At 46.2% G+C, this 25593-nt stretch overlaps 1 protein-coding gene across 1 annotated transcript; it reads left to right on the top strand.

Annotated features, from left to right (window-relative positions):
* Positions 1-776: 776 nt before the first annotated feature.
* Positions 777-25382, top strand: faxcb (failed axon connections homolog, metaxin like GST domain containing b; the record flags this gene model as incomplete). Its single annotated transcript, XM_083648519.1, has 6 exons — positions 777-1039; positions 7886-8021; positions 8229-8425; positions 17178-17395; positions 21541-21657; positions 25075-25382. 6 exons carry the CDS (start codon positions 777-779, stop codon positions 25380-25382), a joined length of 1239 nt encoding a protein of 412 aa, XP_083504645.1.
* Positions 25383-25593: the final 211 nt, after the last annotated feature.

Below are 25593 nucleotides of genomic sequence, written 5' to 3'. Positions count from 1 at the left end.
GTAACTGGTGATTTGTGTCTTGTTTATTAGTTTGTTAGCCTGTTAGCTTGTTTTATTCTGGATTGGGCTTCTAAATGTGTTTTTCCTCGGATTTTGGCACAAGGGATAGTAACATCTTGTCCTGTGTATTAATTAATAATAATTATCAGCTTTATTTTAGCATTCAAACGTAGCGCGTGCCCCCTTCCTGGCTATTCTACTGAGTCATGCATTTTGAACCTCCACTGACACCACTCTCTTACTAGATTGCTCAAGGGTGATAGGGTGGATGGAAAGCAGGCATTTGGAAAAAGTGCTGGCCTGCCCTCACTTTAGGCAGAGGGCCGCAGGGCATTTGTAGTCTCTGAACAATTCACTACTACAGCCAGAATGAAACTGAATAAAGTAATGGTAGATAAGTATAAAAAAAAATCAGTTAAACTCTGTGTTCAAAATGGAGAAATGGCTTGAGAATCTAAAGCTCTTAATGACGAATTCAACGTTCGTCATTAAGAGCTTTTATTGTGAAAACTCAGGCCGGAAGTCTTCTTCTTGTGAGCTGACGGGCTTGACGCTGATCTTCAGAGCCTGCGTGCGGAGGAAAGCAGCAGCTGGGTGCGCGGCAGCAGGGGCATCATCCTGGGGGAGACAGAGGATGTGCAGCGGTCTCTCTGGAAAATAAACATCGTCGCCATGCCGTAGAAACAGCGTCAGTCCGGCCTGTGAGGGGCGTTTAGATGAAGCCTACAGAGGGCTGCTGCAGTCGGGAGGACGCGGCGGGGCTCTAGGCAGGGAGGATGTACTGGGGTGCTGGCTTTGCCTCTTCCAGCCGGCCGTGTGTGGTGGAGCTCGGGCGGAATCACAGCCTGCCCCTCGGGCTGTGCGGAGCCGACCAGCACCAGTCTTTGTATGGCTATATCATCGCCTTCCCTTTGCAGGACTACGGCGGGATCATGTCGGCTCTGGGCTCGGACTCCTGGTGGAAGAAGACGCTCTACATCACCGGGGGGGCCCTGCTGGCTGCAGCAGCCTACCTACTGCACGAGCTGCTCGCTATCAGGTAGGTTATGTGGCTCTGCTTCAGCAGCAGCAGCAGCAGTATCATCTGATGGCTTTTGTGTTCACACAGCTGGGTGGCAAATCAAACCCACGCCCACAGTCAGTGATTGATTCGTGTCATAATAAAACTATTTACTAATAGGTCTGTAAGGTTTCATTTCTGTGTAGGTCTCGCGATTGTTGATGAGGTTTCGGCCCTGTATTTTCCTCCTTCCAAGGACACGAGACTAGGTGGGGGAAAACAGCCACTACTGAATCACGCGTCTCCTCGCGTGTGCCAGGTCCCGTGGTGCCTCCCCAGGCACCCGAAACAAATGAAGCGCTTTGACGCTGCGGCTTCAGAGCATCAGAGCGACCTTTGCTGAACCGCCTCCTTCCTTGCGTGAGACAGGCAGCTGCTACCTCGATGTGTTTACTTTTACACACACACGCACGCGCGCACGCACGCACACACACACACACACACACACACACACACACACACACACACACACACACACACACACACACACACACACACACAGAGACTTCACATTTTTGTACATACATACATACATCATACATACCGTACATACATACATACCTTCTATGCAGTGATTATCAACCTTTTTCATATCAAGGGGCCCTAATTTAGGCCACATTAGGGCCATGGACCCCCATTATGTTTTTTTCTAGCAGACCCAAATCTGAGAATATTTTTTTATTGATGGATATGACCAAAATAGTCATTCTTCTAGATTCTCTATAAATGTGTTAACCTATTGTAGCCTTAATGAAATAATGTTGAAGTTTAGCAATTCATCAATTTGCTGGGGACACCCTTATGGACCACTGGTCGTCCCCGGACCCCACGTTGAGAACCACTCTTCTAATGCAAGTGGATGAATCGGGGAATGAGACAACTTTGATTTAAAAAAAGATTTGATCTGGAGTAGTGCCGTGAGTGAATATGAGCTGGTAAATTGAGGATTATTTTGGGTTAGGCCAGTACCAGACGAAGTACATCCTGTAACAGTGGCCTGCTCGTTTCTGCTTTCACTCCTGCTCCCTCCCCATATATGATCATCTGTGGTGTAACCTTGCATTTCATGCAGAAACAAATAGCTGAATCACGTGTAGGCTACACTGAGCCTGGGATGTCCTGCAGCCAGCCAGCATCATCTGTTAGGGCAATGTGATGTGTTGGCATTGGCAGTAGTCCTGCCACAGTAGGCGGCCTTTAGGCTCTGTGTCCTTCCGTGACAGATCATTCATGTTCAGAGAGCTCTTTGTACCTTACGCACACCTACAGGGGGATTTCAGAAGGCTTTAGCAACAACATTATATAATATGACAGCTTCAGCACGATAGTGGATAGCAACACAAATAATCATTTTATAACGGTTTCAGACAAAACAGTGGCCAGAGTGACATTATAGAATGGTTTCAGCACCGTGTTATAGTGGACAGCAGCAGACAGAGACAGTATAGAACAGTTTCAACACTGTGTTATAGTGGACAGCAGCAGACAGAGACAGTATAGAACAGTTTCAGCACCGTGTTATAGTGGACAGCAGCAGACAGAGACAGTATAGAACAGTTTCAGCACCGTGTTATAGTGGACAGCAGCAGACAGAGACAGTATAGAACAGTTTCAGCACCGTGTTATAGTGGACAGCAGCAGACAGAGACAGTATAGAACAGTTTCAACACTGTGTTATAGTGGACAGCAGCAGACAGAGACAGTATAGAACAGTTTCAACACTGTGTTATAGTGGACAGCAGCAGACAGAGACAGTATAGAACAGTTTCAACACTGTGTTATAGTGGACAGCAGCAGACAGAGACAGTATAGAACAGTTTCAACACTGTGTTATAGTGGACAGCAGCAGACAGAGACAGTATAGAACAGTTTCAACACTGTGTTATAGTGGACAGCAGCAGACAGAGACAGTATAGAACAGTTTCAACACTGTGTTATAGTGGACAGCAGCAGACAGAGACAGTATAGAACAGTTTCAACACTGTGTTATAGTGGACAGCAGCAGACAGAGACAGTATAGAACAGTTTCAACACTGTGTTATAGTGGACAGCAGCAGACAGATACAGTATAGAACAGTTTCAACACTGTGTTATAGTGGACAGCAGCAGACAGAGACAGTATAGAACAGTTTCAACACTGTGTTATAGTGGACAGCAGCAGACAGAGACAGTATAGAACAGTTTCAACACTGTGTTATAGTGGACAGCAGCAGACAGAGACAGTATAGAACAGTTTCAGCACTGTGTTATAGTGGACAGCAGCAGACAGAGACAGTATAGAACAGTTTCAGCACTGTGTTATAGTGGACAGCAGCAGACAGAGACAGTATAGAACAGTTTCAGCACTGTGTTATAGTGGACAGCAGCAGACAGAGACAGTATAGAACAGTTTCAGCACTGTGTTATAGTGGACAGCAGCAGACAGAGACAGTATAGAACAGTTTCAGCACTGTGTTATAGTGGACAGCAGCAGACAGAGACAGTATAGAACAGTTTCAGCACTGTGTTATAGTGGACAGCAGCAGACAGAGACAGTATAGAACAGTTTCAGCACTGTGTTATAGTGGACAGCAGCAGACAGAGACAGTATAGAACAGTTTCAGCACTGTGTTATAGTGGACAGCAGCAGACAGAGACAGTATAGAACAGTTTCAGCACTGTGTTATAGTGGACAGCAACAGACAGAGACAGTATAGAACAGTTTCAACACTGTGTTATAGTGGACAGCAGCAGACAGAGACAGTATAGAACAGTTTCAGCACTGTGTTATAGTGGACAGCAACAGACAGAGACAGTATAGAACAGTTTCAACACTGTGTTATAGTGGACAGCAGCAGACAGAGACAGTATAGAACAGTTTCAACACTGTGTTATAGTGGACAGCAGCAGACAGAGACAGTATAGAACAGTTTCAACACTGTGTTATAGTGGACAGCAGCAGACAGAGACAGTATAGAACAGTTTCAGCACTGTGTTATAGTGGACAGCAGCAGACAGAGACAGTATAGAACAGTTTCAACACTGTGTTATAGTGGACAGCAGCAGACAGAGACAGTATAGAACAGTTTCAACACTGTGTTATAGTGGACAGCAGCAGACAGAGACAGTATAGAACAGTTTCAACACTGTGTTATAGTGGACAGCAGCAGACAGAGACAGTATAGAACAGTTTCAACACTGTTATAGTGGACAGCAGCAGACAGAGACAGTATAGAACAGTTTCAACACTGTGTTATAGTGGACAGCAGCAGACAGAGACAGTATAGAACAGTTTCAACACTGTGTTATAGTGGACAGCAGCAGACAGAGACAGTATAGAACAGTTTCAACACTGTGTTATAGTGGACAGCAGCAGACAGAGACAGTATAGAACAGTTTCAGCACTGTGTTATAGTGGACAGCAGCAGACAGAGACAGTATAGAACAGTTTCAACACTGTGTTATAGTGGACAGCAGCAGACAGAGACAGTATAGAACAGTTTCAACACTGTGTTATAGTGGACAGCAGCAGACAGAGACAGTATAGAACAGTTTCAACACTGTGTTATAGTGGACAGCAGCAGACAGAGACAGTATAGAACAGTTTCAACACTGTGTTATAGTGGACAGCAGCAGACAGAGACAGTATAGAACAGTTTCAGCACTGTGTTATAGTGGACAGCAGCAGACAGAGACAGTATAGAACAGTTTCAACACTGTGTTATAGTGGACAGCAGCAGACAGAGACAGTATAGAACAGTTTCAACACTGTGTTATAGTGGACAGCAGCAGACAGAGACAGTATAGAACAGTTTCAACACTGTGTTATAGTGGACAGCAGCAGACAGAGACAGTATAGAACAGTTTCAACACTGTGTTATAGTGGACAGCAGCAGACAGAGACAGTATAGAACAGTTTCAGCACTGTGTTATAGTGGACAGCAACAGACAGAGACAGTATAGAACAGTTTCAACACTGTGTTATAGTGGACAGCAGCAGACAGAGACAGTATAGAACAGTTTCAGCACTGTGTTATAGTGGACAGCAACAGACAGAGACAGTATAGAACAGTTTCAACACTGTGTTATAGTGGACAGCAGCAGACAGAGACAGTATAGAACAGTTTCAACACTGTGTTATAGTGGACAGCAGCAGACAGAGACAGTATAGAACAGTTTCAACACTGTTATAGTGGACAGCAGCAGACAGAGACAGTATAGAACAGTTTCAGCACTGTGTTATAGTGGACAGCAGCAGACAGAGACAGTATAGAACAGTTTCAACACTGTGTTATAGTGGACAGCAGCAGACAGAGACAGTATAGAACAGTTTCAACACTGTGTTATAGTGGACAGCAGCAGACAGAGACAGTCTAGAACAGTTTCAACACTGTGTTATAGTGGACAGCAGCAGACAGAGACAGTATAGAACAGTTTCAACACTGTGTTATAGTGGACAGCAGCAGACAGAGACAGTATAGAACAGTTTCAACACTGTGTTATAGTGGACAGCAGCAGACAGAGACAGTATAGAACCGTTTCAACACTGTGTTATAGTGGACAGCAGCAGACAGAGACAGTATAGGACGGTTCAAGGCACACATACACACACACACACACACACACACACACACACACACACACACACACACACACACACACACATCTGGTCAGTCTTGTAGAAGAACCCCAGTGGTTTATCATGCTTCTTACACATCCTGCCTTCCAGATTCTCCACAGCATTGATTAGCGTGTGTTTCTTCAGGGTTTTGATTCTCTGATGAGGCTCCGGGTGAGTCTCACAGTAGGAAGCCAGACTCACCAGGCAGGACTGCAGGGCCTTCAGCTTGGTCCCAGTGCAGACGTCACAGGGAACTTCTCCTAGTTTGGAAATGTTTTTGTATGGGCCCATTTTTTATTCAATTTCAGCCTAAGTGTTTTAGGATTTGGTACACATAATTAATGAAAGACTTTATGACATCCCACATGACTCTTCCGGTCCTCCATACACATGTAGGTCTCAGTGCAAAATGATGAATCTAGCTGTGTATGAGTGTATATGGAGCGTTTGAAAAACACAGCTCAGGGAGGCAGAGACCGTCCTTGCTGTGTCATCAGGCTATAATAAGCGACAGGCGAGGAAGCATAGTGTTTGGTCTTTATCTCACTGAACTGGCTGACCTAGAAAACAAGTAGTGCTGGTCCATCCAAGACAGACTTCTGGTAATTGTACCTGTTTATTGAAGGATGATACTGGTGTTTTCTAGGATTGTGGTGTCAGTTGTCTTGTCGGTTGCCCCACTCCTTTCCATTATTCCTGGTGTCCGCACACAGTTAGCTCTGACGGGATATCAGGGCGTATACTTTCAGACGAAGCCATTTGCTTCCATTAATTCCTCATACAGTAAAAAAAACAAGTTCAGTTGAAAATTGCCTGAAGTAGATAATCCATCACAGTAAACACAAAGCCTTAATTTGGTTTGGTCTAAGACAAGTTTTCTGTTTTATTGTTATTTGCTGTTATTTAATTAGTTGAGTGTTTTCATATCAACCCTGCATTATGTTCCGCTCTGCTTGCTGTCAATCACCTGACACCCACAGGATGAAATGGAGGTCTGCTAGGAAACAAACACATCACCTTACAAACTTCGTTGTTGCATGTTTCTCTTGTTTATTTAGGGAGCAGTTGTTAGCCGCGACAGCAGTTACTTTTAACACATTGAGTGCCAGCGACGCCATATGGCGTCAATAGAAATTTACCGTAGGCTGCCAGCGACGCCAAATGGCGTCAATAACTCCAAATTCATATTTTGACGGGGGAATGTCGATCTAAGCCTCTTACATCGCCTCTTACAATATGGGAGCTATTGAATGTGTCTAACCAATTTTACAGAACCCTTAGGTGGCGACAGTGCCCTCCCGATTAGACAAAGGCCAGGAGAAAAGAGAGAAGAAGTCATGAGGAAACGGAAATCGCCATTGATATGCTTGAAGCATAACGTCGTTAGCTGTGCCTGTGAACAGCAGTCATCTGCTGCCACAATTGAGCCCCATCCGTGTCCGCTGCGATAGTCCATCCATATGATTTAGTTGCCGACACGGCGACACCAGCGTCTTTATGAAAAGTTACATTATTCTCAGCTGGGAGCCGAGGACATGCTGTAAAAAAGCGGGGGGTGCAGGCAGCGGACTTTTCAGTGCAGATCAAACAGAGCAAACCGCAGCAGAGCAGAGACACTCGACTCCTCCCACCACGGAGGAGGAGGAGGAGGGGGGTGGGGCACGCAGGGCACTAACAGCATACAACCATTGACAGTACACACACACCCATGCAGCAGCAGGCTCGATGTTTGTTCAACTCAAAGCAGAATTCATTCTGTCGCCTTTCTAACATAAAGATGTGATTATCTCAGAAACTAATTTCAGCATGCTCTTTTCGGTCGAAAACACTCTTTTTCAGAGGGGTGTATTTCCAAAATGGAACGGTTTATAAACACAGTTTTTTTTTTAAATGACACAGAAGGGTTCAAAGTTTCATTGAGGCTATTGGTTGTCCATATAAGAGGAACACAAAAAATGATATGGCTATATTAAAATGCATTGCGGCCTATGTGGCACAGTACAGCACCTTTTGCCCAAGGGCCGTGGCACTCAAAGTGTTAAGATAGGTTTGACACTGGAAATGTGTGTATATTCCAAACAGGGAAAAATGAGGAAATGTTGAAAAACCTAATCACATAAAGACAGTATGGGTTGCTGGAGGGAATGAAAACTAGATGTAGATGTACAGTAGATGGAAGTAAATGACACTGGTGTTGTCTGTGTGTCTCTCTCTCTCTGTTTTAGGAAAGAGCAGGAGTTGGACTCTAAAGATGCCATCATCCTCCACCAGTTCTCCAGGCCAAAGAATGGCGTGCCCAGCCTCTCACCCTTCTGCCTCAAAATAGAGACTTACCTGCGCATGGTGGACCTGCCCTACCAGGTGAAAGTCAATGCACTCTCCTTCAGTTTTTGTCATAGAGCTACAGGATATCAGTCATAACATGTTTATTTTTGTATTATTGTAGGAGAAAGAAAGCTGTTTAGATCTTGACAAGCCGTTGGCATGTTTACCAATGTTCTTTTTGACCTGAAAAGTAAGTAGAAGCCTACATCTTCTCCCATTGATCCGTCTCCTTTCCCTCTCCAGAACTACTTTGATGGGAAGCTGTCGCCGCAGGGCAAGATGCCCTGGATTGAGTACAACCACCAGCAGGTTTCAGGGTCGGAGTTCATCGTGGACTTCCTGGAGGAGAAGCTGGGCGTCAACCTCAACAAGAACCTCACCCCCGAGGAGAGAGCCGTGTCCCGCGCCGTCACCAAGATGGTGGAAGAACACCTCTACTGGTGAGTCTTATACATCACTGTCTTATTTTGCTTACAGTAACACGAAACACCTCTCATTTAGTCTCTTAGAATACACAGTCTGGAAACATTACATTCGTTTCTTTGGCAACCTATTAGGACCTCGGACTATTCACAGATTTCAGTGGGTTAAGATCAGTGGGCAAACCCACCCCCTTTCCCAGGAAGGTGCAGAAGTAGCTCAGGAGGTAGAGCGGGTCGTCCACTAATCGCTTTGGATAAAAGAGGTCGGTGGTTCGATTCCTGCCTCCTCCAGTCTGCATGTCGAAGTGTCCTTGGGCAAGATACTGAACCCCAAATTGCTCCTGATGGTGTGCCAGCACCCTGCGTGGTAGCCTGCCGCCATCGGTGTGTGAATGGGTGAATGTACCTGTGATAGTGATTGTAAAGTGCTTTGGATAAAAGCGCTATATAAATGCAGGCCATTTACCATTTATAAGTCTTTGTTTAAGCTGTAATTCCTCGAATGGCCACTAGGCGTCGGGGGCAGTAGGCAGATGGCCATGTTAGGCCAGTAGGCCATGTACTACTACTACTGGCCTACTGGCCAGTAGGCCATGTTAAAATGCCCGTCTTTGTAACACATCTTTCCAGTTAGGGGCGAAACACGGTTTTGGTCTATATAGCTAATTTCACCTTTTCATAACAACTGTAGGGGGGTCAGTTTTTATATAACTCACCCATTTGGAGTAAAATAGATGATAGAAAAGGGGGTGATTGACAGATCGCCTGTCCAGTGATCACGCAGCTTGCTGATCATGAACCAATAGCAGTCGGAGCTGCGGCTCTGGGAAACTCCCAACTCACATGAGGTGCGGAATGACTCAACCCATTCCCTCCCACTCTGCTGACAAAAAATCAAGATGGTGACGGCCACCGTTTGAACTCCGCCAGGTAGAATAAATTTAATGGGATAGCTACGTCCATATTATTTATGTCTATGGTTTGGGTTTGGTTCAGCATGATACGCTTCACAAACGTGAATAACATTTATGAATTTTGAAGCGTTTTATAAAAAAATTGTTAAAAACAAAAATGCATTTACTTTCCAGAAGTCATAAAAGTTATTCACGTTTGTGAAGATTATCATGCAGAACCCAGATTTGCGTTCCCATAAACTTTTGTTAACAACAGACCTTATTTTATGCATTTAAGTGAAACCCCCATGTTAAATCCCATAGACTTTTTCACTGAAGAACCCAGAAGTATACTTCCGGACTCATTCCTCCGGCTCTCTGTAGTCTCAATGACAAACCTATCAGGGGCATCCATTGCTTTTATTAAAAGAACAATATATTATCTTAAAATTATTTTAACAAGTAAATTATGTTTCCAGTGATTTTGATTCTTAGATTTCTATTTTATTTCAGTGTTAGACATCCTAGCACACCCTGCCTTTATGGGATTACAGGATTTGATTGATTGATTGATTGATTGATTGATTGATTGATTGATTGATTGATTGATTGATTGATTGATTGATTGATTGATTGATTTTATTTGATCATTCATTTTAAAAGTACAGCAGTTCTGCATTTAAAATGGAAAAATCATGATAACACAATGAAGCCCAGAGACTTATTTCCATTATGTTCCCTTTGGGGATGGGGTGTGATGTCAGTTCAAATAAATTCCCTTTGGGGCGACTTGGATTCGATTCGATTCTATCCATTACATGACTTTGAGAGACTGTATGTATTCTGAGCCTCAGTATACGAGGGATCAGCCGAGCAGCATTTTGGTAAACAAACCGCGTTTCCGGGGGGAAACGGCAATGGGACCCTATGGAGCCAGCTTTGAGTTATGTTGTTAGAAATTTGAAAACTGTGACAGTTCACCCAACTTTAACACGACATGCATGCATATTATACATCAGACTCTTGAGCTACTTCTACTCCCACTCAGAATGTCAAATATAAGTGATGTCATGTATAGTTTTTGAGATATGAACATTTGTTTGGAAAGTTCACTTCTGCACTTCCGGGGCATTTGCGGTGTGGTGACGTCACGCTGATTCCTCGTATTCATCAGCCTTCCTCTGCTGTGGTGAGTCACAGCAGAAAGACACTGCTGCTGCTGGGAAATCATTCAGCACTCCTGCTCCCAGAGCCACACAGGCCAGGGTGTTTCCCATTACCTAAAAGCCCTATCCATTATCACCTCCCTACACACACACACGCACACACACACGCACACACACACACACACACGCACACGCACACACGCACACACACGCACACACACACACCCTCACCCTCACCCTCACCCTCACCCTGATCTAACGCCGTTCGATCGAGCTGTATCAACTTGATGTGGCCTATTGCCCTTTGTTGATGGATCTCTGGATAGCTTCAAGAGGCATTTTGAGTTCAACCATTGGATCTTCACATGTTTTAAGGCTTTTAGGTGTTTTGATAGAAGAAAGCAGCAGCTGAGGATGCAATGTGTAAACTCTCTCTTCCTTTGGGAATTGCGTAACTGGGCGACAGAGGCAGGTTTGTTTACCATGTGTGCCTAGTCGTGAGCAGCAGAGGCAGGTTTGTTTACCATGTGTGCGTAGTGAGCAGAGAATAGACCCTTCTCACGGGGGCCATTTTGTGTCGAAAAGGCAGGGTAAACACAGGTGCAAGCAGAACACTAATGAGGGTTTCCACCTTCCATGATTGGAATTTGGAAACCCTCGTTAGTGTTTTGCTCGCACCTGTGTTTATGCTGTCTTTTCGACACAAAATGGCCCCCGTGAGAAGGGTCTATTTCATAACAATTCTGAAGTAATTGATGAAACCTGCATCTGGCCTACCTCTCTCTCCTTGGCTCCACCTCCTCTCTCTGCTTTCTCCTGCGCTATGTTTAGACCCTCATACAGGCCTATTGATTGAATAATTGATGTGAGGAAAGGGCACTGTGGCGGCTTGTTGCTCTTTGTGCGGCCAGCTGCAGGCTCACAGCACAACTGAGATCACAGACTCATCAATTTGCTTGAGTGATATCGCCATGACAACGGTCGCAGAATATTGAGGTGGCAACCATGGCAACTGTCCCTTATGCCTATTTTTTACCAGAGGAGAAATAGCCTTGCAAATACCCTGAATAGGAATGAGTGGGTAAAGACAACGAATGACTAAATCAATTAATGGATGAATCAATCAATTAATTAATTATACATGATGATAAAAATCATGCTTACAGCACTTCCATCCAGTCAACATCTATTAAAGGCAGGAAAGGGCTTGTCTAGTGGTGTATACTTGATTATTTTAAGTATACATTATTATTATTTCTCCTCAAAGCACAGTTACAAAGCAAAGGATAAAAAAGTCATCAACAGCAAAAGTAATAAAAACATGGTCAGAACAGAGGGAGGTCAAAAAACAATAAAAGGTCATTTGCATGGAAGAAAATTAATTCATTTTAAGAAGTGATTTAAAAGATGATACCGATTTCAATTCTATTTATCCTCTCAAATGATATTAGCTTGTTGGCCTTTTCTTAATCTTACTATTTGAGATTTTCGTATATGAACGTTTACTAAACCTGTAAAGGACAGCAGATCCTCTGAGGACTGCAGATCAATGTGTAACAGGAGGACACAGGACAGGAAGGAGTGTGTGGTCGGCTTGACATTCACCAGAGATGTTGCCAGATGCTTTTATTCACTTTCCCTGCAGAGAGCAGGCACACACAGTCACACAGCAGACTGGAGACAGAGAGTCTGGGTTCAGACAAGAGGACTCACTCTCTCACACTCATACAACACCTTTAGGTTACTACTGGCACAGCTATCACTTGGGCTTCCAGCAAGTTAAAGGGGAAGGCTACGTTTGTCTGCTAATGAGGGTAATAATGTGGTGTGTGAAAAATGCAACTGTACGAGAATATAGCAGGCAGCATAATCTTGTCTGCACTCACCAGGAGATGTATGAGACAGGCTGGTTGCACAGAGACTACACACTGAATAAGGACTCTTCCTCTGTTCATGAAGTTCACTGTTGAGGTGAATTGAGGAAAAAAACATGATCCCTTATTGAATCTATACTAATCACATGGGAGGAGATAAACAGAAACGTATTTGAGTCCTTGAAAAGCGCTATATATAAGTCCCGTGTATTTTTATTCTTAGACGCAGACGAGTTAAAGTATTAATACGCTTTGAGACAATTGAGATGATTGGTGGAAAAGGAGCTGCAGTGTAGCTATTGGACATCCTCCTCAGGAGTCCCTTTCCCCCTCTAAATAACAGACACAGGACTGTGACTGTCTCCTGCTATGACACAGCCGATTGGTTCATTTGCCTTCTGACCTCACCTTTTTTTAATCCAAGCAAGAGGGAATCTGCATTCTACTACTTTCTCCCAAACCCTGAATTTGTCAATAAATGAACGGTTCAACAAAGGAAGCATGCAATGACTGTATTTCTTTTATTCACCTGGTTTTTAACTCAGCACCTTAATTGAATGTCTCAGATGGGCACATAGTCACCTTGCCTCCTCTAACCTGTCCCTGCAGCCAGCTGCCATAGTCACCTTGTCTCCTCTAACCTGTCCCTGCAGCCAGCTGCCATAGTCACCTTGTCTCCTCTAACCTGTCCCTGCAGCCAGCTGCCATAGTCACCTTGTCTCCTCTAACCTGTCCCTGCAGCCAGCTGCCATAGTCACCTTGTCTCCTCTAACCTGTCCCTGCAGCCAGCTGCCATAGTCACCTTGTCTCCTCTAACCTGTCCCTGCAGCCAGCTGCCATAGTCACCTTGTCTCCTCTAACCTGTCCCTGCAGCCAGCTGCCATAGTCACCTTGTCTCCTCTAACCTGTCCCTGCAGCCAGCTGCCATAGTCACCTTGTCTCCTCTAACCTGTCCCTGCAGCCAGCTGCCATAGTCACCTTGTCTCCTCTAACCTGTCCCTGCAGCCAGCTGCCATAGTCACCTTGTCTCCTCTAACCTGTCCCTGCAGCCAGCTGCCATAGTCACCTTGTCTCCTCTAAGCTGTCCCTGCAGCCAGCTGCCATAGTCACCTTGTCTCCTCTAACCTGTCCCTGCAGCCAGCTGCCATAGTCACCTTGTCTCCTCTAACCTGTCCCTGCAGCCAGCTGCCATAGTCACCTTGTCTCCTCTAAGCTGTCCCTGCAGCCAGCTGCCATAGTCACCTTGCCTCCTCTAACCTGTCCCTGCAGCCAGCTGCCATAGTCACCTTGTCTCCTCTAAGCTGTCCCTGCAGCCAGCTGCCATAGTCACCTTGTCTCCTCTAACCTGTCCCTGCAGCCAGCTGCCATAGTCACCTTGTCTCCTCTAACCTGTCCCTGCAGCCAGCTGCCATAGTCACCTTGTCTCCTCTAACCTGTCCCTGCAGCCAGCTGCCATAGTCACCTTGTCTCCTCTAACCTGTCCCTGCAGCCAGCTGCCATAGTCACCTTGCCTCCTCTAACCTGTCCCTGCAGCCAGCTGCCATAGTCACCTTGTCTCCTCTAACCTGTCCCTGCAGCCAGCTGCCATAGTCACCTTGTCTCCTCTAACCTGTCCCTGCAGCCAGCTGCCATAGTCACCTTGCCTCCTCTAACCTGTCCCTGCAGCCAGCTGCCATAGTCACCTTGTCTCCTCTAACCTGTCCCTGCAGCCAGCTGCCATAGTCACCTTGTCTCCTCTAACCTGTCCCTGCAGCCAGCTGCCATAGTCACCTTGCCTCCTCTAACCTGTCCCTGCAGCCAGCTGCCATAGTCACCTTGTCTCCTCTAACCTGTCCCTGTAGCCAGCTGCCATAGTCACCTTGTCTCCTCTAACCTGTCCCTGCAGCCAGCTGCCATAGTCACCTTGTCTCCTCTAAGCTGTCCCTGCAGCCAGCTGCCATAGTCACCTTGTCTCCTCTAACCTGTCCCTGCAGCCAGCTGCCATAGTCACCTTGTCTCCTCTAAGCTGTCCCTGCAGCCAGCTGCCATAGTCACCTTGTCTCCTCTAACCTGTCCCTGCAGCCAGCTGCCATAGTCACCTTGTCTCCTCTAACCTGTCCCTGCAGCCAGCTGCCATAGTCACCTTGTCTCCTCTAAGCTGTCCCTGCAGCCAGCTGCCATATTCACCTTGTCTCCTCTAACCTGTCCCTGCAGCCAGCTGCCATAGTCACCTTGTCTCCTCTAACCTGTCCCTGCAGCCAGCTGCCATAGTCACCTTGCCTCCTCTAACCTGTCCCTGCAGCCAGCTGCCATAGTCACCTTGTCTCCTCTAAGCTGTCCCTGCAGCCAGCTGCCATAGTCACCTTGTCTCCTCTAACCTGTCCCTGCAGCCAGCTGCCATAGTCACCTTGTCTCCTCTAACCTGTCCCTGCAGCCAGCTGCCATAGTCACCTTGTCTCCTCTAAGCTGTCCCTGCAGCCAGCTACCATAGTCACCTTGCCTCCTCTAACCTGTCACTGCAGCCAGCTGCCATAGTCACCTTGCCTCCTCTAACCTGTCCCTGCAGCCAGCTGCCATAGTCACCTTGCCTCCTCTAACCTGTCCCTGCAGCCAGCTGCCATAGTCACCTTGTCTCCTCTAACCTGTCCCTGCAGCCAGCTGCCATAGTGACCTTGTCTCCTCTAACCTGTCCCTGCAGCCAGCTGCCATAGTCACCTTGTCTCCTCTAACCTGTCCCTGCAGCCAGCTGCCATAGTCACCTTGTCTCCTCTAACCTGTCCCTGCAGCCAGCTGCCATAGTCACCTTGCCTCCTCTAAGCTGTCCCTGCAGCCAGCTGCCATAGTCACCTTGTCTCCTCTAAGCTGTCCCTGCAGCCAGCTGCCATAGTCACCTTGTCTCCTCTAACCTGTCCCTGCAGCCAGCTGCCATAGTCACCTTGTCTCCTCTAAGCTGTCCCTGCAGCCAGCTGCCAGAGCCCCAGCATGTCCTCATGTATAACAACAAGCTGACAGCTTGAAAGGTAAATATATGATGCTGGCTCCTGGCAGTGAGCTGAGAGCATGAATGGTAAAGCAGAGGCAGGCAGGAGGAAGCAGTGCTGTACTGTTATCGATCAGGCGCAGGCTAGCTGCCAATAGACATAAAGCTTGGTTGTGCCGGATGACCCCCTGAAACCCCACTTCAGATAGCAACGTCACTCCCACCCCTCTCTCTTTCCCACTCCCTCTCTCTCTTTCCCCCTCCCTCTCTCTCTTTCCCCCTCCCTCTCTCTCTTTCCCACTCCCTCTCTCTCTTTCCCCCTCCCTCTCTCTCTTTCCCCCTCCCTCTCTCTCTTTCCCACTCCCTCTCTCTCTTTCCCCCTCCCTCTCTCTCTTTCCCACTCCCTCTCTCTCTTTCCCCCTCTCTCTCTCTCTTTCCCACTCCCTCTCTCTCTTTCCCCCTCCCTCTCTCTCTTTCCCCCTCCCTCTCTCTCTTTCCCACTCCCTCTCTCTCTTTCCCCCTCCCTCTCTCTCTTTCCCCCTCCCTCTCTCTCTTTCCCACTCCCTCTCTCTCTTTCCCCCTCCCTCTCTCTCTTTCCCACTCCCTCTCTCTCTTTCCCCCTCCCTCTCTCTCTTTCCCACTCCCTCTCTCTCTTTCCCCCTCCCTCTCTCTCTTTCCCCCTCCCTCTCTCTCTTTCCCCCTCCCTCTCTCTCTTTCCCCCTCCCTCTCTCTCTTTCCCCCTCCCTCTCTCTCTTTCCCACTCCCTCTCTCTCTTTCCCCCTCTCTCTCTCTTTCCCACTCCCTCTCTCTCTTTCTGAATTGATGTGTGAATGGACTCAAACCCCCACCTCACATTGCCACCTCTTTTTCTCTCTGTCTCTGTGTGTGCGACTGCGTGCGCGCCTGATATATATATATGATATGTATGTGTATATATATATATATATATAAAACAGTTCCGTTATTTGTTTATATTGAAGATTTATTTGTTTCCCTGTCACCAAAGGGGTAATAAAAAAATATCTGCCAAATTGTTACTTTAAACATCGGTATCGGTATCAGCCCATAATTTTGCAATCGGTGCATCCCTAGAAACAACTGATCTCTTGAATCTACAATGAATCCGTAATGCTTTTAGATGTGTTCATCTTAATCCTGTCGATGTGTTTTGTAAAGACAAGTATGTTGACATGGAAATATTTGGTAATTAATGCATTACTTAATTGCTTAAATGATTCATCATTAGCATAGCTGGTTATGTTGGATATGTCATGGTGATTATGGCGGGACATTAGGCAGCTCAAGTGCATATTCTTGTTAAGCTAGACTCCTCGAGGACTTCATGCTGTGAGCCGGCCAATATGGCTCATAATGAAAAGCTCTGTATTATAGATTGATGCCAGCGCCAATTATACTTGGCCAATTCCCCCTGCTGTCCCGGTCATTGCTCCACCCCCTCTGCCAATCCGGGGAGAGCTGTAGAAGAGCACAGGCTTCCTCCGATACATGTGCAGTCACCAGCTGCTTCTTTTCGGCTGACAGTGTGGAATTTCACCGGCGGTACGTAGCGCGTGGGAGGATCACGCTATATCCCCCAGTTGCCACCCCGACCGACCAGAGGAGGCACTAGTGCAGCGACCAGGACTCATAACTCACCGGCTACCCCCTGCAGACATGGCCATTGTGCGTGTAGGAACGTCTGACCAAGCCGGAAGTGCCGCTACCGGGAATTGAACCCGGGTCTCCGCGGTGGTAGGCGAGTGCTTTTACCTCTACACTACTCACTCACATGCCCAAAAGTGACAATTCTGAAGCAGGTAACCAATGTAAAGATGCTGATTTGGTAGTGAAGTGGTGTCTGTTTGGTGTGTTCTCCAGGACCATAGCATACTGCCAGTGGGTGGACAACCTGGAGGAAACGCAGAAGCTGCTGGCACTGAGCGGGCCGCTGAGCGACACGCTGGCCTGGCTGCTGAGCCAGCTGAATGGCAGCACGGTGCGCAGAGAGATGTACGGCCACGGCATCGGACGCTTCAACAAGGACCAGGTCTACGCCCTCATGGAGAAGGACCTGAGGACACTGGCCACCCTGCTGGGTATGGTGTGTGTGTGTGTGTGTGTGTGTGTGTGTGTGTGTGTGTGTGTGTGTGTGTGTGTGTGTGTGTGTGTGTGTGTGTGTGTGTGTGTGTGTGTGTGTGTGTGTGTGTGTGTGTGTGTGTGTGTGTGTGTGTGTGTGTGTGTGTGTGTGTGTGTGTGTGTGTGTGTGTGCGCGCGTGCGTTTGTGTGTCTGAAGTGAAATTGCACAAGTGCTAGATGAGCTCTCCTGCCTTCTATTTTTCCATTGCCAGAATTGGGTAGGTTATGCTGCGTTCCAATCAAACACGATTTCGCAAATTTGCGCTGCGAAATTACATATAAAGTCAATGCAAACACGCGAGCAGACGCCAGTTCGCGCTAGGAATCACGAATGACTGTTCCTGCCCACCAAAAGCGATCAGTGCACATGGACTCGCCTTCACCCTGTCAAGCCCTGCCCCGCTGCTGCAGCTTGGTTGGCTGCCTTGCTGTATTTCTGTCTTCAAATGCTTAAAATAAGTTCTGTGGTTAACGTAAGCTTATTCAAACACAAACCTGCGTTCAGCAGCATAATCTTCACACGTGAGGACCACTTTCATGAGTTTTGAAGCGTAAATGTGAGCCCTAGAAGTAAAAAGCTCATGCTAAGGTATTCCAGAACTACACACAGTGTCGCATAGGCTTCCACGTCACGTCACCACAGCCAAATTCAACCTTTATAAAAATAGGCATTGTTACTGTGAGCTGACAGAGAGCAGTGTGTGGGACGGAGGGGGGAACATGCACTTAGTTAGCAATCACTTAGAGACACACACAAATAAAATAAAGACATTTATTAAACACAACTATAAACCAACTGGCAACTATTAACATTAATGATAAACTAAGTACTGGCATGAAACTAACAAACTAACATGAAACCCACCACTACACAGGTCTCTACAGGTGAAGAGGGGATTATCTCCACCAAACCATTGCGAACAAACTAACGTTAGATCATTTGTTGTCCCGTAATTACAGGACATTGGCCTTTAAAATTAATCAAAAACATGCAAATTAAAATCTGCAGGACACCGTCTCCTGTTAAGTATCTCTCGATGCAATTAATTGTAGCCCCGGGTTAAATCCCCAGAGTTATAATGGGCATACGTTCGAATATTGACCTGTAGGGGGCACGGTGGCGCAGTGGTAGTGCTGTCGCCTCACAGCTAGAAGGTCCTGGGTTCGATTCCCACCTGGGACGCTGTGAGCACTGAAGGCATGTCCTCAGTACCCACCGCGGCGCCCGGGTGGGGTCGTCAAAAGGGACTTTCTGTGTGGAGTTGCCCGTGCCCCCTGGGGGTTTCCTTCATATAGGAACCCCTCACCAAAACATGCAATATCCTGGTCGCTGAAGTGGTGCCTCCTCTGGTCGTTCGGGGCGCCTGTTCGGAGGGAGGGGAACTCGTTGGAATAGTGTGACTCTCCCATGTGTATTGTCCTACCGGTGGAGCTTCCCCTGTCAGGTGAAAAGAAGCGGCTGGCTTAACTGCCCATGTCTCGGAGGAAGCATGGAGCCAGTTTTGGCTCTCCCCAGATCAGCAGCAACCAGGATAAATAAATTAAAATTAGCACTAATGGGGGACAAAACTGGGATAAAAAATTGGGGAGGAAATATAAAAAAATAAAATATATATACAGTATATATATATTGACCTGTCACTTTATAGTTTAGTAACACTGTCAAACATCTCCACACGTGGTGTAACAAACTAACTTGCTAGTATTGCTTGTCTTTAACTGCTTCTGATTGGTCAGTATAGAGGTACATCACATTTCTCTAAAATGCTATTGGCTAATGCGAGGCTAACTGGGTGACGCAAGGTTAGGTTTTGACAGTACGGTGACAGGAGTTTGTGTGTGTCAGTGTGTGCACTCCAGCTGTGCACTGATATAGCACGTGTAGTTTTCCTCTTAATGTAGCACTAGCTACCCAAAGCAAGCCAAGTCTACTATTTTCTAGTACTCTACATTTAGCCTGACTCATTTAGTAAGTGTGTTTGTACGGCTAATAGGCTTGGGCAGTATCTACTTTTTCATACCTAGAATGTATGACTACGGTAACTACAATTAGAAAATACTACAATTGAAAAATACTAAAAAATCTAGTTTGAAAGAGCGAGTGGGCAATAGTGTGACTGAACGGCGAGGCAAGGGGAAAGAGATTTCAGTGTTCGCCCTTCGGCGTGTTGACGTATAATATCCCCGTCGACAGTGTAGTCTCATTTAGCCATTTGCTAGCTAGCCGCCCTTTTAACGGCACGTAAAAGCTTCAAAACTCATAAAAGTTGTGTGTTATGTGTGAAGATTATCCTGCTGAACACAGGTTCGCGTTTGAATAAGCTTGCATTAACCACAGACCTTATTTTAAGCATCGCGCCAAAAACCCATTCAAAATCCCATAGGCGGAAACAGTGAAGAACCCGGAAGTTTTATCATCCATGTTTTTCCGACTCATTCCTGCGGTACTCTATTGAAGATGAAAATACAGCAAGGCCAACCAAGCTGCAGCAGCGGGGCGGGGCTTGACAGGGCAAAGGCCAGTCCATGTGAATGTATCACTTTCGGTGGGCAGGAACCCTGAAGCGAAATTTTGCAGCGCAAATAACGCGAAATCCGCCTCAGCCGCTATTCGCTCAAGTTAAAATTTTGCAACTTGAACGAAGAATTTGCGCACTCAAACACGAGCGAATGATGCGATTTTCGCGATTGGTGTGAATGCACAGTTACAGTTACTAGTTACCTCATCATATCTAGATTGAATTGCCACATTTGAGGTATAAATTTACAGATCAGAAAGTGATAAATGACAGGAAAGAAGTTCTGAATACTACAGACAGACACACCTTCTTTTTTTTTGCCACAATTTCTGAAGATGTGGAACACCTGCCAGGCTGCGTTGTGATTTTCTGGCTTTTACTTGAAAGGTATTCCCACTTTAACGGGATTCTTTTTTTTGGTACCATACAGCTAGTTTTTGTATTCAGAATACATACACGTTCCTCCCTCCTCATACACAAACAAAATATGTGGCCTTTCAGAATATGACAATAGCTATTTCAAAATATGATATATTTATGTACTGTTTACTGTATCCCGGGAGGAGGACACGTTTTAAACACGCCAAATATTTGTTTTTATACATGTCAGTACAAAACATGTGTGTGTGTGAATGAAAAGAGGGAAAGGTTTGGAAGTAAGGCACAGGGATATGTGAGAGAGACGTCAACAGGCAGTTAGATGCTGCAGAGAGAAATAATTTGCATGGATCTGTTTGTATCTTTGTAATGGCTGGCCAGTGGTCAAATGGAAAGCTTCTCCCTGACAGAATGCATCAGTATTTTCTGTACCAACATCATCATTCCAGCAGATGGTCTCAGCGTGTGCTGTTCCAGACCTAAGTGCCAAAAGGGTGAATGTAAAAAGTTTTAGTGCTGCCGAAAGTGCAGCTGTTCCAACCCAAGATGAAATTAGTTTGTAATGTGCTCTCTAAATGGGGGGGAAGAAACATTATTGATTTTAGTCTAAGTCAACTTGGATCTTAGGTCAGAAAAGGGTTTAATACCAATGATTTGTACTTGGCCTTACTTCAAAATTCTGTATTAGGCTACCTTTACTGTTGTTCTCAGTTGTTTTGCTTTATAGCCAATTCCATGGTAGAATTGCTGGTGTTAACGTGTGACTTTGTAATGTGTTAAAGTACTCAGAATACTTGTTTGTGGTAACTAGTAACTTCAAGTTAGTTTTTTAAATTATTGTAATCTATTATTAGTTCGTTTTTGAAATTAGAATGTTGTTTTTGTTTTTGTTTCATATTATTGTTTAATTTTTAGTCAAGCAAATGAGTATTTAATGTGCAAGTGTAGACTGTGCAGTGTGCAGGTGTTTTTTCTGATTTGAAGAAAAAAAGTGAAAATCCCATGGGATCTCATGCAGACAGCATGCTGCTAATAGTTTACTGTTTCAAAAGAGTGTTATAGTGTTTTAACTGTCTGCTCTTTCCTATTCAAATAGAGGTCTAAAGAGGAGAAAACATTTGGTCTGCTGAGGGGGGGGGGTGTGAGGGAAAGGTCCACTCTTATAAACCAGAAATGCAGTATTGTTGTTTCTCCTCTGTATCCTCTAGGAGATAAGAAGTACTTCATGGGTACGAATATATCAACATTAGATGCCACAGTGTTTGGACATCTAGCCCAGGCCATGTGGACTCTGCCTGGCACACGACCAGAGCAACTCATCAAAGGTGAGTGCATGCATTCGATATTCCTGCCTACATGCACAACAGTCTATCTAAATACAGCAGAATATTGTACTAGCGAACATGTAAACATCATATTTTTTTCTTTTTTAGTTTAGTTTTATTTTGAGCTATAATATTCCCTTATGTAAGCATAGGTCTGCATATTTTGCTTTACTAAAGCAGTGGTTCTCAAACGTTTTCACCTTCAGGACCCATTAACTGACACAAATTAGACCACGGACTCCATCTGATCACATTTTTGCTTTTAGATGTTTTATTACAGAAAGTGTACAGTATGAAACGCATGACAAAAATAGTCATACATTCTGACATTGTGTTACTTATGGATGGAATTATAGTTAAAATAATTGATTCCCCTTTTTGCTGAGGACCCCGGAACCGCCCCCTCAAGGACCCATTTTTGGCCCATTTCCACCGCTGGTATTAGCGCGGCCCCGCCCAGCTCGACTCGCTTTTTTGTCTCATTCCACCGATCAAAAACCTCGACAGCCCGGGTTGAGTCGAGGTTGAGTCGTGCTAGTTTTGGTCCCTGCTTTGTTGAGGTTCCAGCCGGTACCATACGGTGACGTGAAAACACTGCAGACGACTGGTCAGGCAAAATCGTGTCTACTGACTGTGTCTGGATCGATCTGGATACTTTCTGTCAATGCTGGATACCAGTTTAGTGGGACTTACCTTCTCTTCTGTTATTTCCATCAGTCTTTTGTGTTGCTGCCTTCGGCTCTGGTGAAATAAAATCGATAAAATCCTTGCTCAGCCTTAACATGACGGTGGTTTTCAATTGTTTTGAGAGAGAAAAAGTCCGCTGCTCAGGAAGCCCTTGTAGTTGTGTGTTATGTCGGCTCCGCTAGGCCGGAGGCGGGGGTTTAGCGAAGCCGCGGTCTTGCCTGGTGAGTGGCCGCCGGGGTGGTGGCTTCCCTTCTTCCTGTAGCGTAACCCCCGTCCCCCGCGCAGCGCATGCATGTAAATAACAACAAATTGATATCCATTCTCCTGGCCGATGGTCACATTTGCCAATGTAGGTCATTTAGAGGAGGGGTTCCCAACCTTTTTTGTGCCAAGGACCGGTAGACATGGAAAAAAAAGTTGCGGACCGGTTGTCAATTTTAATGGTTTTAGTTACATATATATTTACTCACCAGGTGGCGACAAAGGGTAAATAACAGCCTTTTGTGTTGTACTGTATGTAGCCTATACAGTATTTATGTTTTTGTTTTAACTACAAACATAAATAAACGTCAACTTGAAACTATGTTTCAACTACCATACACAGCCTATAATATTATAGCCTATGTTTATTGTTTATTTTTGGACCGGCTCGCGGCCCGGTACCAAATGCGTTGCGGCCCGGTACCGGTCCGCGGCCCAGTGGTTGGGGACCACTGAAGAGGCACCAGTATTTCATAACCAGTTTAAAAGTTCCGTGTATGGATTTAATTGTAACGTTATACATTATAGCCTACTTGGGCTATGGGCGGAGGGCAGATATGCGGTGGCTATGACGACCAGGTGTGGGCGGAGGTGAGTAAACTTGCTGTGGAAGCAAAGTATATATCAAGTAGAGACGACAGACGAGTAAGTCTAGCTAGAGTAGAGCCGTACTGTGCTGTTATATGTGGTGGAAATGAGCCTTTTGAGAACCATTGTACTAGAGCATTGCTTGTCATCCAAGTATTTGTCTGTTCCGCCCACTAGATGGCGACAATATACTGCTGCAATGCAGTGTTACTGACACAGGCTTTGATTCTGGGTTTTATCGTGTCCTCCCAAGACACTGTTAGAGCAGGGAACACTGGAGTATATCTTGTTCTCAAAGTGAGGAAAATGGAAATGAAAGAGTGAACATGAAATCAGAGCTTGTAATCTCCAAAATTAAGTTAACCTCATGCCCATGTCATGCTGTCATGCTGTCATGCTGTCATGCTGTCATCAGGTTGATATTTCATTTTGGATGAATGAGCTCGTAGTAAAGGGAAAAGAACACATACAACATCTCAAAATGTGTGTCTTCTGCCTCCTCAAACTCAGTAACTAGTTTGAAAAGCCTTTTTTTCTGTCGCTGTGCTAAGCGATCTCATAGCGACTGAAGCAGTCCCTCATTGTAATGCAGAACTGCTGTTACCTGTGTGTGTAAATGAGCGCACAGAAAGGGCTCTATCTTCCCAATGGTGGTAATTTTGCGTTAGCGCCCGTTTGCACTGGAATAGCGCCGCACAAAGCCCTAACTGTGGGCATGTCGGCCCGCTGCGCTTCACGTCATCTCAGCTTCTTTCTTACTGAGAGCAAGCAGAGAAACAGAGAGAGAAAAGAGAGAGGGTGAGAGAGAGAGACAGAGCGAGAGAGAGAGAGGGGGGGGGAGAGAACGAGAGAGGGAAGAGCGAGAGGGCCGCCGCGCAATTACGCAGTGATGTCCCAAAGCGTGCGCTTACTGTAATTAGACGTTTCGTTCATATAGGGCCAGGCTATAACATGGCCTACACATCTAAAAATATTTGTTTCTTTAATAGGGTAGGAATGTGTGAGATTTTACTTCTAGCGTATTTCAATAGCCTGTGTCAGAATTGTCCACTCTGGTTAAGCCATTGACTGCGGTCACGCCATCCGCGCTGTGGAGAAGCTGGTCTTGCATGCGTGCAATTGCAGGGAAAGAGGTTACTGTACTGGCCGGACACTACGGGTCGTTGCCCTGGGTGTTTTGACCGGCCAGGGTGGGGAGAGGCAGCTCGGCACAACACCGTCACAACTTTCTCAAAAGCAATCTACTGTTACCTCACACCATACACCTGTATGGTTATGTAGCCTAATAAAACCATGACAAACAAATTCTCATTTTTAAATCAAAGTGTGTTTTTTCTGCAATGTAGGCTATAGTTGAAAATCAACATGGTATTCCGAGGAGAGAAGAGTGTGTGCAGGCGCGAGGAGAGTGACATCCATGCCGTGCGTAAATGTATCCAAGCAAGGATTTCCTGCACTGCACTGAGAATACTGTCTGCGCTCAGGTGTACGCCTGGTGTAGTGGGGTTGTTTGCGCTAAGGCCAGCTATTTGCTGGCGTTAAAATTGAGAGCACCCAAGGCCCCATTTTCTAACACATTGCGCTGGAACGCCTAAACGGGCAACACCCAAACCTCTCTTTGCACTCGGCACATACTGACGATATCTTCCCCACAGCGCTAAATGACACTTGCGCGAGACACATGATAGGCTAGAGGCCCACCGACACGCCTGGGCCACGCCTACACCTGTGTCATCCCAGCGCAAAACTGGACGGTGGAGGCAGACGATAGCTTAAGACGCTGGGAAGATAGCAATAAGAGGTGCGCAAACGCAGCGCAAACGATAGCGCCGTACGACGATAGGGCCCTAAGTGTGAACGTGCTGTGTCTGTTGTCCACAGGTGAGCTGATCAACCTGGCCATGTTCTGTGAGCGGATGCGGAGACGCTTCTGGCCTGAGTGGTTTGTGGAGGTGGAGGACCTTTATTATGACGGAGACAGTGAGAGCAGCGGCACCGGTCTGGTGGACCTCGGCCTGTTCTCCAGGACTGACACTCTGGACGACAGTGACTCCAGCAGCCGCTCGGCCGCGCACACCCACACGCACTCCCCTGACTCGGACCCCTCACTCTTCGACTCGGACGTGGGCACGGGCTCCGATAACGACATTCAGCTTAAGGAGGAAACCATTCCGGACCTGGATGTTTGAAGTGAGAATGAGTGACAGAAAGCAGAGCCGGTCAGCGCTTCGGGCTGATATTGGTTTTGCTTAACAAATATGGATGGGACACACTGGCTGTCCCACCGGTCCAGACAGCAGCTCTCGCCGATGAAGAAACTATACCAACTTCTCCATCCCATGACAGAATGAAATATCCTTAACAATGTACCGGTGCGTAACTGTCTGATAGACACACTGG

Source organism: Poromitra crassiceps, assembly GCF_964638095.1.
Source record: "Poromitra crassiceps genome assembly, chromosome: 1".
Taxonomy (NCBI): domain Eukaryota; kingdom Metazoa; phylum Chordata; class Actinopteri; order Beryciformes; family Melamphaidae; genus Poromitra; species Poromitra crassiceps.
This window is presented reverse-complemented; position numbering and strand designations above follow the sequence as displayed.